The 21,685-nt window shown below is 36.2% G+C and overlaps 1 protein-coding gene across 4 annotated transcripts; it reads left to right on the plus strand.

The window, feature by feature from the left end:
* Window positions 1-179: 179 nt before the first annotated feature.
* LOC102808137 (uncharacterized) lies at window positions 180-14,516 on the plus strand. 4 transcript variants are annotated; one of them, XM_078009665.2, is made up of 2 exons: window positions 180-431; window positions 9,827-14,516. In XM_078009665.2, exon 2 carries the CDS (start codon window positions 9,900-9,902, stop codon window positions 11,214-11,216), a length of 1,317 nt encoding a protein of 438 aa, XP_077865791.1. In that variant the 5' UTR covers window positions 180-431; window positions 9,827-9,899; the 3' UTR covers window positions 11,217-14,516. The 4 variants fall into 4 exon arrangements, with proteins under 4 accessions (XP_077865791.1, XP_006817137.1, XP_077865792.1 ...); XM_006817074.3 differs by lacking the exon at window positions 180-431 and adding an exon at window positions 524-951; XM_078009666.2 differs by lacking the exon at window positions 180-431 and adding an exon at window positions 966-1,199.
* The last annotated feature ends 7,169 nt before the right edge of the window (window positions 14,517-21,685 follow it).

Here is a 21,685-nt window from a genome sequence, read left to right on the forward strand (position 1 = left end):
TACCTAGCTATGGCAAGATGTGTCAGAAGCCAAGAATTCAGATTACGAGACTATATACCTTGTAATTCACGTGACGCACATATCAAATAGACATTATCTGTGTGGCGTGATAACGACCAACGCTTTAGTGGTACGCCCTCTATCTTTCTTATACGATAAGCCGTTAGTTAACAATAAGAGCGGGGTTTAATGTGATAGTGATTGGACTTCTTAGGACGTCGTTGCTAGGCACGTACTTGAATTACGAACCTATTGGGCCGCTCCTCACCGGACGTACTTCCGTTTTACTATAAACAACGTTATGATTCTGTAGGAATGTTTCAATTTTGACTGCGGTGTTAGTCATAGTGACACATCGACTTCTGTGCGCTACAATAAAACATATTTACAGTAAAGTTGCAAGGCTCCGACTAGGTACACGTTAGACATAGGTAAGATAACGACACGGGTAACCATGACTACCCGATCGCTTTATAAATATTCATAAACGTTCAAACGTACGCCCCTTTAAGTTGTCATTTTGTCTGGTTGCTGTATATTCAACAAGTGGCCAATGATCGTCCTAGCGCAAATAGTGAGCGACGTAATCCCCTCCGACGCCTACAGCAAAGCGTGCAACTTAGAGCAGTTGGGAGTGACATAGTATACGCTGAGACAGTACCCTACGTGCTTTGCCTACAAGTTGTGGTAACGGGCTCAATGCATTTAACGATATCTATTGTGCCGATTTCTACCTTCTTCGTGGGCTGGTGAACAACAGAACAACAGGTCGTTGCCTGCCTCGTATTTTATTTTTTAAAAACAGCGTGATATCTTCTCCTTGTCCTTCATTCAATCAGTGTGACCGTGCATTTGTCATTTAGCGGCAGCGTGAACAGTTTACACCTGGCGATGTTCCAGCTACATATTGTTGACTTCAGTTACCTTGGGTAGGATATCTGATAGTGTACGGTAAGCTCCACCGTCCTTCCTTCTTTTGTATACCTACTCCTATTAAAGCTTACCTAAGCACAGTAAGCTATCCCTCCGGCTAAATATATGAAAGTACCAAGAATAATTGAATCTTAACATCGCGTAGTATTCAAATTATATCCGGCGAACTCACAGCCAGTGTCTGGCAGTCTAGTTTGTATATTATTGACGAACACAGTCAATTGTATTGAGTGAATTGAGGTACGTAACTACGAAGTAAGGGAAAGGTAGGATTGTTCTAAATACGCAGTCTCCCCTGACGTTAGTAGACTTGTTGACTGCCAAAACTAGTTAATGGGTTATTTAGTCGTATATAGCTGCAGTATTATAACACCGAAGTGTTACATTGGCGTCAAAGGTGACAAGTACAGTAAATTCCGTCAAATGTTAGTACGAGAAATAGGTGGCACGCATGTGATAGGTTCATTTACGAAAATAAGACGCATGTAAAATGCTAGGATGACAAACTTTTCGAAGTTTAGAAAATGGCAACCACAAGGCTATTTATTTATTTATTTATTTATTTATTTATTTATTTATTTATTTATTTATTTATTTATTTATTTATTTATTTATTTATTTATTTATTTATTTATTTATTTATTTATTTATTTATTTATTTATTTATTTATCTATTTTTACAAAATGACACAAACTTTTTTCGAGATTCTGGCATTGACGTGTCCACATCTGTTAAGGTCGATGTGTGGACATTTTCTGATAGGCAGAAACATAAACTTAGATTAGGTTGTTACTAACGACAACGCATAATTGTTTTTCAAAGCTATATTACCTCATGTTCTTCCACGTCTCTGGTAACAGTGTCACACGGTCGACAAAGAGCATGCATTACATAACCACATTTTCAGTAAAACCTTTTGTTTTCCAGCATACCATAAATCCGCACGCGCAATGTTTACGATTTTTTAGTGTTGTACATTCCCAGACTGACTAATTTATAAATACAGCGATAGCAATTCAGACAGGTCTCTTGACCCAAACTGTAAATAGACAATATTTCAAGAATTCAATATTTTCGCACTTTACAGACTATGGATGTATCATGATATTTACATAGCAATACTGTGTCTATGTTGTTACGTACATACACATGGTATTTGGTAAACGTTGGTGTTGACGTAGTTATAATACTGTGTCTATATTGTTACGTACATACACATGGTATTGGGTAAACTTTGGTGTTGACGTAGCTATAATACTGTGTCTATGTTGTTACGTACATACACATGGTATTGGGTATACTTTGGTGTTGACGTAGCTATAATACTGTGTCTATATTGTTACGTACATACACATGGTATTGGGCATACTTTGGTGTTGACGTAGCTATAATACTGTGCCTATATTGTTACGTACATACACATGGTATTGGGTATACTTTGGTGTTGACGTAGCTGTAATACTGTGCCTATATTGTTACGTACATACACATGGTATTGGGTATACTTTGGTGTTGACGTAGCTATAATACTGTGCCTATATTGTTACGTGCATACACATGGTATTGGGTATACTTTGGTGTTGACGTAGCTGTAATACTGTGCCTATATTGTTACGTGCATACACATGGTATTGGGTATACTTTGGTGTTGACGTAGCTATAATACTGTGTCTATATTGTTACGTACATACACATGGTATTGGGTATACTTTGGTGTTGACGTAGCTATAATACTGTGCCTATATTGTTACGTACATACACATGGTATTGGGTATACTTTGGTGTTGACGTAGCTATAATACTGTGCCTATATTGTTACGTGCATACACATGGTATTGGGTATACTTTGGTGTTGACGTAGCTATAATACTGTCTATATTGTTACGTACATACACATGGTATTGGGCATACTTTGGTGTTGACGTAGCTATAATACTGTACCTATATTGTTACGTACATACACATGGTATTGGGTATACTTTGGTGTTGACGTAGCTATAATACTGTGCCTATATTGTTACGTACATACACATGGTATTGGGTATACTTTGGTGTTGACGTAGCTATAATACTGTGCCTATATTGTTACGTACATACACATGGTATTGGGTATACTTTGATGTTGACGTAGCTACAATACTGTGCCTATATTGTTACGTACATACACATGGTATTGGGTATACTTTGGTGTTGACGTAGCTATAATACTGTGTCTATATTGTTACGTGCATACACATGGTATTGGGTATACTTTGGTGTTGACGTAGCTATAATACTGTGTCTATATTGTTACGTACATACACATGGTATTGGGTATACTTTGGTGTTGACGTAGCTACAATACTGTGCCTATATTGTTACGTACATACACATGGTATTGGGTATACTTTGGTGTTGACGTAGCTATAATACTGTGTCTATATTGTTACGTGCATACACATGGTATTGGGTATACTTTGGTGTTGACGTAGCTATAATACTGTGTCTATATTGTTACGTGCATACACATGGTATTGGGTATACTTTGGTGTTGACGTAGCTATAATACTGTGTCTATATTGTTACGTACATACACATGGTATTGGGTATACTTTGGTGTTGACGTAGCTATAATACTGTGCCTATATTGTTACGTACATACACATGGTATTGGGTATACTTTGGTGTTGACGTAGCTATAATACTGTGTCTATATTGTTACGTACATACACATGGTATTGGATATACTTTGGTGTTGACGTAGCTATAATACTGTGCCTATATTGTTACGTACATACACATGGTATTGGGTATACTTTGGTGTTGACGTAGCTATAATACTGTGCCTAAATTGTTACGTGCATACACATGGTATTGGGTATACTTTGGTGTTGACGTAGCTACAATACTGTGCCTATATTGTTACGTACATACACATGGTATTGGGTATACTTTGGTGTTGACGTAGCTATAATACTGTGCCTATATTGTTACGTACATACACATGGTATTGGGTATACTTTGGTGTTGACGTAGCTATAATACTGTGTCTATATTGTTACGTACATACACATGGTATTGGGTATACTTTGGTGTTGACGTAGCTATAATACTGTGCCTATATTGTTACACCATACACACGAAATTGGACGTGTTTTTTTGCAAGTAGCATAGAAATATGTTTCTAAAGACATAGGCAATTAATAACTGCATGTTGTAGTGTGGTGGTATCTCACCGAGTACTGTTCCATATTAGGTGAACAGTGAACTGGGAAATTATACTCTACCATTTTACGCAATGAGACAATATAATGCAGCCCAACAGACGAAAAAAAACTATCATTGGAAGTTCGCGTAGTTTTCTGTAAATGCTGTAACGTTATCGTGCTTTCTACAACTCCTGGTAACATGGTTTGACCACCATCACAACCACTATCAGACTCTCAGATATCCACCATCACAACCACTATCAGACTCCCAGATCTCCACCATCACAACCACTATCAGACTCTAAGATCTCCACCATCACAACCACTATCAGACTCTCAGATCTCCACCATCACAACCACTATCAGACTCTCAGATCTCCACCATCACAACCAGTATTAGACTCTCAGATCTCCACCATCACAACCACTATCAGACTCTCAGATCTCCACCATCACAACCACTATCAGACTCGAAGATCTCCACCATCACAACCACTATCAGACTCTAAGATCTCCACCATCACAACCAGTATCAGACTTTCAGATATCCACCATCACAACCACTATCAGACTCTCAGATCTCCACCATCACAACCAGTATTAGACTTTCAGATCTCCATCATCACAACCACTATCAGCCTCTCAGATCTCCACCATCACAACCACTATCAGACTCTCAGATCTCCACCATCACAACCACTATCAGACTCTAAGATCTCCACCATCACAACCACTATCAGACTCTCAGATCTCCACCATCACAACCACTATCAGACTCTAAGATCTCCACCATCACAACCACTATCAGACTCTTAGATCTCCACCATCACAACCACTATCAGACTCTAAGATCTCCACCATACACGACCAAACCATCAACAGAAGCGGCGGCGTGATTTTCTCACCAACCTTGCACCGAAAGCGCAACCTTACTAGGGGGTCTGGGGGATGCTCCGCCTTAAACAAATGAAATATAGACCCTCTGAAACGTTATTTTCTGCATTTTGACGGGCAAATTTTGCTGGCACAAAGGGTTTGAGTTTGATATTGAAGGGACGACGCCCCCGTGCTGCCACCACTGATCAGCAGTACACGATTAGACTATCGCTACAACACACTCTGACTACTAACACCAGCCACTCAGACTAACATACACTGAGATCACTACAACACACTCTGACTACTAACACCAGCCACTCAGACTAACATACACTGAGATCACCACCACACACTCAGATTACGATCACCAGCCACTCATACCTCCCTTACCAGACACTCAGGCCACCACCACCACCACCACAATCAAATCACTATCACTAAACACTATGGTCACCACCACTAGACACTCAGACCACCACCACATACTCACACCACCACAACCACAATCAAACCACTATCACTAGATACATTCAAACCACGGCACAATAATGCGCATCGGTAGATACTATAGTGGACTGTAACTGTTGTCACGGTGCGCTGAGTGAACACTGTCTGCTATTCAAAATGTCGTCGCCAGATCGGAACTAATCCATCCCCGCTATGCATTGCTGACGGCGATTCATTCGCACTACTCTCATCACTCATGTTATCGATACCTTGATAGCATGGCATGTCGTATTTAAATTCATGTAATGATTTAAGTAAAGTTGTTTTATTTTCGCTTTTAATCGAATCAACTTTAGCCCTGTATCACCAATTTTAGGTACACCATGCAGTTTACTGATAAATGTCGTCACATATTACATTTGAATGTGTTATCTGATGAATACATTGATGGCTACGTTCACTAGACTATAGGTATCATTAGTAGAGATGGCGATGTGCACGACCCAATATTCACTAGACTACAGGTATCATTCGTAGAGATGGCGATGTGCACGACCCATTATTCACTAGACTACAGGTATCATTAGTAGAGATGGCGATGTGCACGACATATTATTCACTAGACTACAGGTATCATTAGTAGAGATGGCGATGTGCACGACACATTATGCACTAGACTACAGGTATCATTAGTAGAGATGGCGATGTGCACGACATATTATTCACTAGACTACAGGTATCATTAGTAGAGATGGCGATATGCACGACACATTATTCACTAGACTACAGGTATCATTAGTAGAGATGGCGATGTGCACGACATATTATTCACTAGACTACAGGTATCATTAGTAGAGATGGCGATGTGCACGACACATTATGCACTAGACTACAGGTATCATTAGTAGAGATGGCGATGTGCACGACATATTATTCACTAGACTACAGGTATCATTAGTAGAGATGGCGATATGCACGACACATTATTCACTAGACTACAGGTATCATTAGTAGAGATGGCGATGTGCACGACATATTATTCACTAGACTACAGGTATCATTAGTAGAGATGGCGATGTGCACGACACATTATTCACTAGACTACAGGTATCATTAGTAGAGATGGCGATGTGCACGACATATTATTCACTAGACTACAGAGATCATTAGTAGAGATGGCGATTTGCAAAACACATTATTCACTAGACTACAGGTATCATTAGTAGAGATGGCGATGTGCACGACACATTATTCACTAGACTACAGGTATCATTAGTAGAGATGGTGATGTACACGACCCATTATTCACTAGACTACAGGTATCATTAGTAGAGATGGTGATGTGCACGACATATTATTCACTAGACTACAGGTATCATTAGTAGAGATGGCGATGTGCACGACACATTATTCACTAGACTACAGGTATCATTAGTAGAGATGGCGATGTGCACGACACATTATTCACTAGACTACAGGTATCATTAGTAGAGATGGCGATGTGCACGACCCATTATTCACTAGACTACAGGTATCATTAGTAGAGATGGCGATGTGCACGACATATTATTCACTAGACTACAAGTATCATTAGTAGAGATGGCGATGTGCACGACACATTATTCACTAGACTACAGGTATCATTAGTAGAGATGGCGATGTGCACGACACATTATTCACTAGACTACAGGTATCATTAGTAGAGATGGCGATGTGCACGACACATTATTCACTAGACTACAGGTATCATTAGTAGAGATGGCGATGTGCACGACACATTATTCACTAGACTACAGGTATCATTAGTAGAGATGGCGATGTGCACGACACATTATTCACTAGACTACAGGTATCATTAGTAGAGATGGTGATGTACACGACCCATTATTCACTAGACTACAGGTATCATTAGTGGAGATGGTGATGTGCACGACATATTATTCACTAGACTACAGGTATCATTAGTAGAGATGGCGATGTGCACGACACATTATTCACTAGACTACAGGTATCATTAGTAGAGATGGCGATGTGCACGACACATTATTCACTAGACTACAGGTATCATTAGTAGAGATGGTGATGTGCACGACACATTATTCACTAGACTACAGGTATCATTAGTAGAGATGGCGATGTGCACGACACATTATTCGCTAGACTACAGGTCTTTATAGTGGAGACGGCGATATGCACAGTCCATATAAACATTTTCTCGGTCAAGTAGACAGGTTAGGCCGACAATAATTTACACAATTTGAAAAACCTGTAAAAACCGTGTGATTATTAGTGCATTTCCATGGTAACCATGACGACACGAGATAAAAAGTAAGCACTGATTGTTTAACTGTCGATACAAGTAGAATACTTATACGGATGTCAGTAGTACTATTGCTCAAGGCACGGCAACGCCCATGCATTTTGCACAATTGTAACTTAATATAAGAGGACAATCTGTCGAAGTTGTCCAATAAACAAAATATATTTCGTTTAGAGATGTCCTTGATTGATACTTGCATGGATTGCACAACTGAATATTTTGAAAAATCAATAATAATGACTCCTTTCTTCTGATATTTATTTTGAAAATCACAGCTTCCGAGAAAATGCAAGCTTTTTGGTTTTAAGATATCCATTTTTGGGGTGGACAATTAGAAAGTCTTGGATGGCAGATTTGAAAAAAAAAATGTTCACGAAAGTATCATGAAAACAAAATGCTGGGATAAATATCAGAAAGAAAATCTGCACGCCTAAGTTATAGGGAAAACTTATTTCACACATTGGACAACAATACAATAAAATCATCATAGAAACATACTGCACACAATTAGATTAGAGGCCCTCGAAGTTTTTAATGGTCATACCCCCCAACGAACCACATACTTCATTATAGGTATTGAGTCACGTGCTATGGTCACGCGAGAAGCATCCGAGTGGGGATCGGGTAAACGGGAGATTTATTGGCAGCAAATTCACCAGCGATAGCCCGACTTCGCCAGACAAAAACGAAACAATTGAGCGCATATCTCTCCCAAGTCGACAACAGTTTTATTTTTGTATTTTGCACAATAATTACCCCTTTTTTGTTGCCATGAGAACTTTTAAAAACATTCTTGGAATGCTCGTGCTATCTTGACCTGTCACGTTTCAGCTGCTAGTTCGTGCACGTGACGAACTGTGTTTTTTCCTGACTAGAGCCGCAGCAGCCTATACCAGAGGAGCTCAATATAACATAGTATAATTTTATCATATACAAGCTGACATACAATGTTCACAGTTTTATTCACAACTCGTACATTCCATCTTCGCCTAGTTACGATGCTAGTAATTATCGCGGTAAGCTCTACTTTGTAGGCAACGTGAGCTTTGTAAATCACCAAGTGGTCGCGTAATTATGGGGAATTCCCCGCTAGTAGATTTCAAACCTGCCAAGGAGCAACGAGTTTTGTAGTGAATGGAATACAGCATAATATTCAATGCAGCCCGATAATCAGCCGTGCTAAAAGGGTATACACTCCATCTGTCAAAGCTGTGTCAATAAATAGTTGGATTCCGTGTACACAATAATAGAACAACTTAAAACTAAAGAATATTTGCTTCAAAATTTCACTTATCAGTCTTCACCGATTGTATTCATGGATGGTTTAATGACTTAACCCCGGGTGCCCCACTTATGGCACATTGACAGAAATATAAGAGGCCATGGTTACTGCTAACTGCGACGAACAGAACGGTGGTGAATAATTTAATCGCCATCGTCACATACTTCAGCTGAGTTGTTAGTATTCCATGAACCAGTCGTCATGATAATGCGTACTACAGCCGAGTTATCAGTATTCCATGAACTAGTCGTCATGGTAATACGTACTACAACTGAGTTTTTAGTATTCTATGAACCAGTCGTCATGGTAATACGTACTACAACTGAGTTTTCAGTATTCCATGAACCAGTCGTCATGGTAATACGTACTACAACTGAGTTTTCAGTATTCTATGAACCAGTCGTCATGGTATTACATACTACAACTGAGTTTTTAGTATTCTATGGCCCAACCGTTTTAGCAATATTAATACAATAGTCATGGTAATATTACGTGCTACAGCTGAGTAATCAGTATTCCATGATCCAGTAGTCATGGTAATAATATGTATTACAACTGATTTGTCAGTATTCCGTGGTCCAGTCGTCATAGTAATATTACGTACTACAACCGAGTTTTCAGTATTCTATGACCCAACTGTCTTGGTAATATTTTTTTGTGAAGGACTTCGTATTGTAAGAATACGTGGTCACCTGAAAACGAAGGATTGAACGCCCACGGGTTGGTGTGTATAACCATTGTAGTAGCTAATGCGAGTTTATGTCTTTTTTTTCCAGACAGTGTAAACAATTCCGTGGTTTAGCAGCAACTCAGCGACAAGTACAAAGAATCTTTTTCACCAAGGCAACCATGAGTCGCCATTACGAAGGCTTTCAAATGTACAACACGAGGACTTCCGAAGAAGCCCGAAGGCGCAATCGTTATGCGACGAATCAAATGAACAATGAGTTAGGCACACAGAAGGAATTAGAGAGACTACATCTGGAAACAATGAAAAAAGAAAGAAGGCGACTGGAAACAGAACTAAGTAAAATTAGAAATAAAGGACAATATATGGTAAAACGTCCAACAAATGTTAGCAACCAAGCCGTTAACTTTACATTACGACAAGCTGGTCCACTGTACGGCAGTAAGAGTAATCCAGGAGTGGGATCGGCTTGGCACCCACCTACAGGTAATAAAAATAATGGCGTTAAACGAAGAACAAGTAGAAAACGTGAAGCAGAAAAGGAGAGCCCACAGGGCAGGCATACTACAGACACAATCGACAGTCAAAAGCAGCAAGTTGGTAACGACACTGCACCACAGCAACCACAAGATGTAAACAAAACTGAACCAAACGTACCAACCGTTGTCAGTGCAGATATAAAAGCAAAACCACTGAAGGAAGAAGTCACTGTGGAAAACGGAATTAGAAGGAAATCTGTAACAACAGTGACAAAAAGTGGAGCGATAGTAGAAGTGATATCGTCACAGGGTGCTATGGCGGCAACGCCAACACCGTCGCCTCGACGCAACAACAAGAAAACTAAGGATACAATTTCAAATCTGAATATTGACGAAGCCCGGGAATCTGTGGCAAAACGTCTCCTGTCACACGATCAAGACAAAGCAGCTCCAAGATCGAGTAGAAAATCGCCGTCTTTGACGACAGTACCAGAAGAAGCCAAACCAGTGGCAGTACCGTCATTATCCAAGGCGCCACTTTCAGACCAAGGTTCCAAATCTGGATCGGCATCATCAACAACGGGAGGATCAGACAAGCCTGCAGAAACCGCATCAGCCACAAGAGACCCTGACAGAGCGACAAAACGAGAGGTGCGAGTTAAGTCGCCACCGGCCGCACAGATAGAAGAAGCAGAAGAAGATTCCGCGAATGCTAGCCAAGTAGCTGAGAATCGTGCACGAGACTTAAAACGTGTCAAACAAATGTTGGAGAATCCCACACAGGTATTCGATCAAGGAAAGTATGCACCTGACGGGGGGCTTCGTACCATGCATTTGATGCCCGATTCAGATGAGATGTTTGTGGAGGCACGGAAGGCAAGGTATCTTCGTGGCAAAGACTGGACTGGTCAACACTCAGAACTATCCATAAATGAAATATTTGGTAAAGAAAAAATCGACACTAACAAGGAACGTGAGGGTTCTGGTATTTCTAACTAGCTTGTAACCGCTGCACAAAGAGCACATTAGCTGTTCAGTTGTGTCTATACCCAACAATACTACTAATATGCGTAACTTGTTGTGTAGTTTCATCGTAACCAGTGTTTTTTTGAAATATTTTTATGCAAGAAATAATAATATAAGCTGAATGACAAGAAAATTTACCCTTCCACAAAAGAACGTTTTCTCATTCAAAATTCGTTGCTACATACAATGCTTCCAGTTCTGTCCTAAAACCTGAATGATATAACAATGTTTCGACATTTCATGTCCGAATATTTATTAACCGCCGCCAACTAATGTAACTTATCGAAAATTGAGATGTGCTGTTGTCATGCCAATGGTCATAGTGCTATTTTGAAATGAGATGCTGCCATGCTATTGGCCAGAAAACTATTTTAAGATGAGTTTCTGTCATGCTATTGGCCAGAGTGCTATTGAAATGACGTGCGTGGACCTTTTATGGAAAAGTGAATTGATAATTCAGTAATATGACATTTGCCCCGTTTTTTTTCTAACTGTCACGACGCGGTAAATCACCATGTCTGTGACCAAATATCCAATAGTGTGCTTGGGTAGTGCGGAACAAAGTACCTCATATCGTAATATAACCGTCCGTGGCGAAAGGTCACAAGAAATACTTGAAGGTCAATTCTTGTTGTCAGTACGGTCCTCTAAAGATCCATTTGTTCCATCCCATGCTTTGTTCCTTTCAACAATAGTAGCCATTTCAAAATGGCGGTTTAGAATGAGCTACGTTCACCTAGTTACCACAAATTACGATTGTGTTTGTCACTGTGCACGGTGAATCAGTAATACAGTCCTCAAATCTAAAATAATATCGCAAACAGTCACATTAATAGGCCCTGTTATTGCCGCCAATCAAATTAATTCAGTGCTTGTTATTATCCGCAAATCACCTAGATAGAGGCCATGTTATTGCCACCAATCACATTAATAAAAACCCTGCTATGGCCACCAACCACATTAATAGAGAGTCGGTTATTGCCCGCAATCACCAAGATAGAGGCCATGTTATTGCCACAATTTTCTAAATCCAGGCCCTGCGCATCACATTAACAGAGACCCTACTATTGCCACCAATCACATCGGTATATATTGTCCTCTCAATTATTGTCTCAGATTAAAAACTGTATGTTAAATACTTATTTGATAAAACACTTGATTGAAAAGAAAAGGAATTTGAACAGATAATTAAATATAAACGTTGTAGGAGTGCGTGGTATGAAGTGGTTTATCTGAACATGTAATCAGCAAACATGCAAACAGAGCAGTCAAATAATCTGGTTATTGGAATATAAATGATCCACTTTATTTTACGAACACTGTAGACTTAAGCAACATCCAATCAGGCACATGTGTAATTTCAGTTGATTTGAGTAGTTCAGAGATAAATGTGAATTTCTAAATTTAATGGCATACTCGCTACTGCATCAGGATTACCATCACGTATGGTTACATCCGGGTGATTTAATTTGAACGCGCCTGATTATTATCGATTGACCAAACCTGTTCATAATCCTTCTTAATGTTTGAAACAGCCATATAATCGCGTGTAATTGTATTTTCTGTATTGTGAAAATAGATTTGAATTACACCGTAGAAAATTTTCCTAATCAGATTCTAAACCACGTACTACATGTAGAAACGAAGCGATGTAGTTTTACCAAGAGCTACACTCAGTAAAACAAATAAATTAAAATACATTGGTTCCTGGGTAACCTTGGAATTGATAATTAATGTACACTTCTTATTAATTTAATAGGTTGACACAATTATAGCATGTTATTTTATTGATACATACAGATTGTTTGTTTTCCCCAAAATTTCCACTGCTGTTAATTTTATTAAAATTAATGCTCGAGTTCACATTTGACGAGTTATAACCATGACAAGACATTCCGTGATTTGTTAAGATTATATACCTAGATTAGTGACGTATATCAACAGGTGCGTTATATTACACACGTACACGTATATTATGGGATAGCTGTATAATTTTGGCTGACCTTCATGTATGTGATTTATTTCACCTCTGTCTGTTCATGGTTGGTTGCCATGGCAATAATACGGGCTTGATTGATTGTCGTGATTGAAGTCCAACATAGAGAATGGGGACGAGGTTTCTCTCAGTACTACTTAACAAGAAAGTCAAAATTCAGAATAGATTTTTGTAACTCTATATTATTTACATTGTCGTGGACTTGTAGGTGACATACTAGTGTATTTCATTGGTGTGCATTGCTTGGTACTTTCAATTTTATTCACAGGATTGGGCTTCCAAGATTATTGTATATATTGTGTATATAAATAGCCAAAATCCTGTATATTCTGTTATTTGCAGCATTACGTTTTTCAGTCACAGACCATCAACGTTGTATGAAAACCGACACTAGTCAAGCGTGTGTTACTAAAATATTGCTGGATACATATGACGCTGATTCATTCACATTTCACTAACCATTACATACTAGTATGTATTAGTAACCCATACATTAGAGTGTAACTCATGTATACATTGGTTTCTATTGTTATTAGCCAATGTATGCATTGATTAGTATTGTTAGTAACCATTGTATGCGTTGGTTTGTATTGATTAGTAACCAACTTAAGTATTGGTTAGTAACTCGTGTATGCATTGGTTTGTATTGGTTAGTAACCAATGAATATATCGACTTGTATTGGTTAGTAATTGATGTATGCAACGGTTTGTAATGGTTATTAACCAATGTATGCATCGATTTGTATTGGTTTGTAATCTGTGTATACATTGGTTTGTATTGGTTAATAACCCGTGTATGCATTAGTTTGTATTGGTTAGTAATCCATGTATGCAACGGTTTGTAATTGTTAGTAACCAATGTATGCATTGGTTTGTATTGGTTAGTAATCCATGTATACATCGGTTTGCATTGGTTAGTAGCCCGTACGCTGATACATTGAATATTTAATGTACACTTACAATACACTTATATGCATTGGTTGTAATTTAATAAAATTTACATACACTTGAGTGTATTAACTATATTGGCCAGTTACCCATTTAAGTAATTTTAATAGCTAATATGTTAACACATGGTATATTTCACGTGCAGATATTACACTGATTTGTATTTAGTGTTGTCTCATGTATATATTTGTGTGTATTGGTCAAGTACCAACACGTTGATACATTGTATATTTCTTGTACATATATTAAATTGGTATGTATTGCAAATAGAAATTATTTTTCTAGATCAATTTTCAGTTGAAAATAAATCATCACACTAGTATTATTAATATTTTCTTTTATTTTGAATGAGTCAATAATCATGACGGATTTATAAATGTTGCAATGGTACACGAGAAACTGATATGTGGTAAACTTGCATGTACGGAACTGATATTTAGAAAAATGTGTGGAACTGGTGTGCGCGTGGAACTGGTGTGTGCGTGGAACTGGTATGTGTGTGGAACTGGTGTGTGTGTGAAACTGGTGTGCGTGTGGAACTGGCGTGTGTGTGGAACTGGTGTGTGTGTGGAACTGGTGTGCGTGGGACTGGTATGCGTGTGGAACTGGTGTGCGTGTGGAACTGGCGTGCGTGTGGAACTGGCGTGTGTGTGGAACTGGCGTGTGTGTGGAACTGGTGTGTGTGTGTGTGGAACTGGCGTGTGTGTGGAACTGGCGTGTGTGGAACTGGTGTGTGTGTGGAACTGGTGTGTGTGTGGAACTGGTGTGTGTGTGGAACTGGCGTGTGTGTGGAACTGGTGTGCGTGTGTGGAACTGGTGTGCGTGTGGAACTGGTGTGTGTGTGAAACTGGTGTGTGTGTGTGTGGAACTGGCGTGCGTGTGTGGAACTGGCGTGTGTGGAACTAGTGTGTGTGTGTGGAACTGGTGTGCGTGTGGAACTGGTGTGTGTGTTGAACTGGTGTGCGTGTGGAACTGGCGTGTGTGTGAAACTGGCTTGTATGGGACTGGTATGTGTATAACTTATATTCGTTAAACTTGTATGTGTGAAACCGGTATGGGTGGAAATTGTGGGTGTACAACTGGAATATGTGGAACTGATATTTCCACGTCCCCAACATGCATATACGTAGATGATTTATGTGGGACCCTCTCTCAATTTCCTCTACGCCTTATACAACTCAGATAGTGTTTATACAGGGTTTCTGCCCCAAAGCAATTTCCACGGGCTGGATAACGCTCACGTATGGTGCTGGCATGAAAAGCAATATAGAGGTCTATGGCGGCTATAATCACCACTGACAATTTATAAGAATCTTAACGTATGTTTTTTCTTCTGTAAAGAATGTATAAGCATGTACTGACGCTTTGCTAGTCACGCCCATAAACTAATATAAACACGGCAACACATATTCAGGCGATTATCAGCGTACAATAATACCGTACTGTGTGACCCCATCCCCCTGATTCCAATGAACACCACGACTTGACGTTTTATGTGTCGTTATTGCACGGGAATGTATGCTTTGTGTTTGTCGTGGCACCATGCAGCGCCGCAATGTCAAATTAATCAGCGTTCACAGGAAACGCCTTCCACGTCAATTAGACGATGTAATTTAGGCCAATTTAAGTTAAATATATGACTTTTACAAATATGTAAGAAATACAATTACTATGTCACTCTGCATACCAAACTCAAAACGCTATTCAAGCGCGTTTTATTTGGTTATAAAATCAATAGCTCTGATAATGACATTTACGTCTGAATGAGGTCGTTAAGTTCAAGACATTAATGGGTGGTTGTGCATTCGATAGTGATTTATCGGACTCGTCTTGTACTGGTCACGTGATACCTCAATACCATGTACCACGTGTACACATTGTCTTGAAATGCTTAGTACTACAGGTCGTAAGCCACGAATAAGAAAGTTATAGTCAAAGATATAGTTATATATAAACAAAATGACAATTCTCGACGCCAAGATCTCTGCCATTGCTGCTGATTGGTAGATATGCCATCAACACTTATATTGTAATTGATTTACAGATGAGACCGTCAATCATTCATACACACTTCACATGTAATATTAAGCCCGCCCACCATTCTCATATCAATATGGGATATTTTTAAACTCCAGATTTCCGTAAAAGACGAGTCACGCTGTTGGTGAGAAAGATGCTATTATCGATTGATTTTTACGCTTAACCTTAATTTTTACACCATCTTCGAGACATCAGGTGAAATACAGCCAATTATTACATATGCACTGCAGTTTATTTTGATCAAAATCGGCATTTTCACACCCCATATGCAAATGAGGTCTGAGAACAAACAAAGTAGTCCCTTCAGGAGCACCGTTTTTCGAATCATAGCAGAAATAAACAATATTTAGAAGCACGATATTTGGGGTACATGAATATACTTGCCAAGTGAAATGAAATTTGAACAACAGTAATAGTACTTTTTCGGCAGTCAGATATTTTGACTAAAACTAATTTGCATATCACCCATGCTTTGCTTGTGAAAGTACGGCCGCAGAATACACTGTATCACAAGTGAAAATAACTTCCATACGCAACGAAAGCCTAGGGGATGGTGTGGGGGTAATCACCTATTGATTCCATTCACGTGATATAATCACCTATTATATTGATTCCATTCACGTGATATAATCACCTATTATATTGATTCCATTCACGTGATATAATCACCTATTATATTGATTCCATTCACGTGATATAATCACCTATTATATTGATTCCATTCACGTGATATAATCACCTATTATATTGATTCCATTCACGTACGATATAATTACCTATTATATTGATTCCATTCACATATGATATAATCACCTATTATATTGATTCCATTCACGTGATATAATCACCTATTATATTGATTCCATTCACGTACGATATAATCACCTATTATCTTGATTCCATTCACGTGATATAATCACCTATTGATTCCATTCACGTGATATAATCACCTATTATATTGATTCCATTCACGTACGATATAATCACCTATTATATTGATTCCATTCACGTGATATAATCACCTATTGATTCCATTCACGTGATATAATCACCTATTATATTGATTCCATTCACGTGATATAATCACCTATTGATTCCATTCACGTGATATAATCACCTATTATATTGATTCCATTCACGTACGATATAATCACCTATTATATTGATTCCATTCACGTGATATAATCACCTATTATTCCATTCACGTGATATAATCACCTATTATATTGATTCCATTCACATATGATATAATCACCTATTATATTGATTCCATCCACGTGATATAATCACCTATTATATTGATTCCATTCGCGTACGATATAATCACCTATTATATTGATTCCATTCACGTGATATAATCACCTATTATATTGATTCCATTCACGTGATATAATCACCTATTATATTGATTCCACTCATGTATGATATAATCGCCTATTATATTGATTCCATTTACGTGATATAATCACTTATTATATTGATTCCATTCACATATGATATAATCGCCTATTATATTGATTCCATTCGCGTATGATATAATCACCTATTATATTGATTCCATTCACATATGATATAATCACCTATTATATTGATTCCATTCGCGTATGATATAATCACCTATTATATTGATTCCATTCACAAATGATATAATCACCTATTATATTGATTCCATTTACATGATATAATCACCTATTATATTGATTCCATTCACGTGATATAATCACCTATTGATTCCATTCACGTGATATAATCACCTATTATATTGATTCCATTCACGTACGATATAATCACCTATTATATTGATTCAATTCACGTGATATAATCACCTATTGATTCCATTCACGTGATATAATCACCTATTATATTGATTCCATTCACATATGATATAATCACCTATTATATTGATTCCATCCACGTGATATAATCACCTATTATATTGATTCCATGCACGTACGATATAATCACCCATTATATTGATTCCATTCACGTGATATAATCACCTATTATATTGATTCCATTCACGTACGATATAATCACCTATTATATTGATTCCATTCACGTGATATAATCACCTATTGATTCCATTCACGTGATATAATCACCTATTATATTGATTCCATTCACGTGATATAATCACCTATTATATTGATTCCATTCACATATGATATAATCACCTATTATATTGATTCCATTCACATATGATATAATCACCTATTATATTGATTCCATTCACATATGATATAATCACATATTATATTGATTCCATTCACATATGATATAATCACCTATTATATTGATTCAAATCACGTACGATATAATCACCTATTATATTGATTCCATTCACGTGATATAATCACCTATTGATTCCATTCACGTGATATAATCACCTATTATATTGATTCCATTCACGTGATATAATCACCTATTATATTGATTCCATTCACATATGATATAATCACCTATTATATTGATCCCATTCACATATGATATAATCACCTATTATATTGATTCCATTCACATATGATATAATCACCTATTATATTGATTCCATTAACATATGATTTAATTACGTATTATATTGATTCCATTCACGTGATATAATCACCTATTATATTGATTCCATTCACGTACGATATAATCACATATTATATTGATTCAATTCACATATGATATAATCACATATTATATTGATTCAATTCACATATGTTATAATCAGCTATTATATTTATTCCATTCACGTATGATATAATCACCTATTATATTGATTCAATTCACGTATGATATAATTACCTATTATATTGATTCAATTCTCATATGATATAATCACCTATTATATTGATTCCATTCACATATGATATAATCACCTATTATATTGATTCCATTCACATATGATATAATCACCTATTATATTAATTCCATTCACGTATGATATACTCACATACTATATTGATTCCATTCACATATGATATAATCGCCTATTACATTGATTCCATTCACGTGTTATAATCACCTATTATATTGATTCCATTCACATACGATATAATCACCTATTATATTGATTCAATTCACATAAGATATAATCATCTATTATATTTATTCTATTCACGTGATATAATCACCTATTATATTGATTCCATTCACATATGATATAATCGCATATTATATTGATTCAATTCACGTATGATATAATCGCCAATTATATTGATTTCATTCACATATGATATAATCACCTATTATATTGATTTCATTCACATATGATATAATCACCATTTATATTGATTCCATTTACATGATATAATCATATATTATATTGATTCAATTCACGTATGATATAATCACCTATTATATTGATTCCATTCACATACGATATAATCACCTATTATATTGATTCAATTCACGTATGATATAATCACCAATTATATTGATTCCAATCACATACGATATAATCACCTATTATATTGATTCAATTCACGTACGATATAATCACCAATTATATTGATTCCATTCACGTACGATATAATCACCTCTTATATTGATTCAATTCACGTATGATATAACCACCAATTATATTGATTTCATTCACATATGTTATAATTACCTATTATATTGATTCCATTCACATATGATATAATCGCTTATTATATTGATTCCATTCACATATGATATAATCACATATTATATTAATTCCATTCACATATGATATAATCACCTATTATATTGATTCAATTCACGTACGATATAATCACCTATTATATTGATTCCATTCACGTGATATAATCACCTATTGATTCCATTCACGTGATATAATCACTTATTATATTGATTCCATTCACGTGATATAATCACCTATTATATTGATTCCATTCACATATGATATAATCACCTATTATATTGATCCCATTCACATATGATATAATCACCTATTATATTGGTTCCATTCACATATGATATAATCACCTATTATATTGATTCCATTCACATATGATATAATCACCTATTATATTGATTCCATTCACGTGATATAATCACCTATTATATTGATTCCATTCACATATGATATAATCACCTATTATATTGATTCCATTCACGTGATATAATCACCTATTATATTGATTCCATTCACAAATGATATAATCACATATTATATTGATTCCATTCACATATGATATAATCACCTATTATATTGATTCAATTCACGTATGATATAATCACCAATTATATTGATTCCATTCACATATGATATAATCACATATTATATTGATTCCATTCACATATGATATAATCACCTATTATATTGATTCCATCCACGTGATATAATCACCTATTATATTGATTCCATTCACATATGATATAATCACCTATTATATTGATTCCATTCGCGTATGATATAATCACCTATTATATTGATTCCATTCACATATGATATAATCACCTATTATATTGATTCCATTCGCGTATGATATAATCACCTATTATATTGATTCCATTCACATATGATATAATCACATATTATATTGATTCCATTCACGTATGATATAATCACATATTATATTGATTCAATTCACATATGATATAATCACATATTATATTGATTCAATTCACATATGTTATAATCAGCTATTATATTTATTCCATTCACGTGTGATATAATCACCTATTATATTGATTCAATTCACGTATGATATAATTACCTATTATATTGATTCAATTCTCATATGATATAATCACATATTATATTGATTCCATTCACATATGATATAATCACCTATTATATTGATTCCATTCACATATGATATAATCACATACTATATTGATTCCATTCACATATGATATGACCGCCTATTATATTGATTCCATTCACGTGTTATAATCACCTATTATATTGATTCCATTCACATATGATATAATCACCTATTATATTGATTTCATTCACATATGATATAATCACCATTTATATTGATTTCATTCACATATGATATAATCACCATTTATATTGATTCCATTTACATGATATAATCACCTATTATATTGATTCAATTCATGTATGATATAATCACCTACTATATTTATTTCATTCACATATGATATAATCACCTATTATATTTATTCTATTCACGTGATATAATCACCTATTATATTGATTCCATTCACATATGATATAATCACCTATTATATTTATTCTATTCACGTGATATAATCACCTATTATATTGATTCCATTCACATATGATATAATCGCATATTATATCGATTCAATTCACGTATGATATAATCACCTATTATATTGATTCCATTCACATACGATATAATCACCTATTATATTGATTCAATTCACGTATGATATAATCACCAATTATATTGATTTCATTCACATATGTTATAATTACCTATTATATTGATTCCATTCACATATGATATAATCGCCTATTATATTGATTCAATTCACGTATGATATAATC

This window comes from Saccoglossus kowalevskii, chromosome 17 (assembly GCF_978046115.1).
Source record: "Saccoglossus kowalevskii chromosome 17, keSacKowa6.1, whole genome shotgun sequence".
Taxonomy (NCBI): Eukaryota; Metazoa; Hemichordata; class Enteropneusta; family Harrimaniidae; genus Saccoglossus; species Saccoglossus kowalevskii.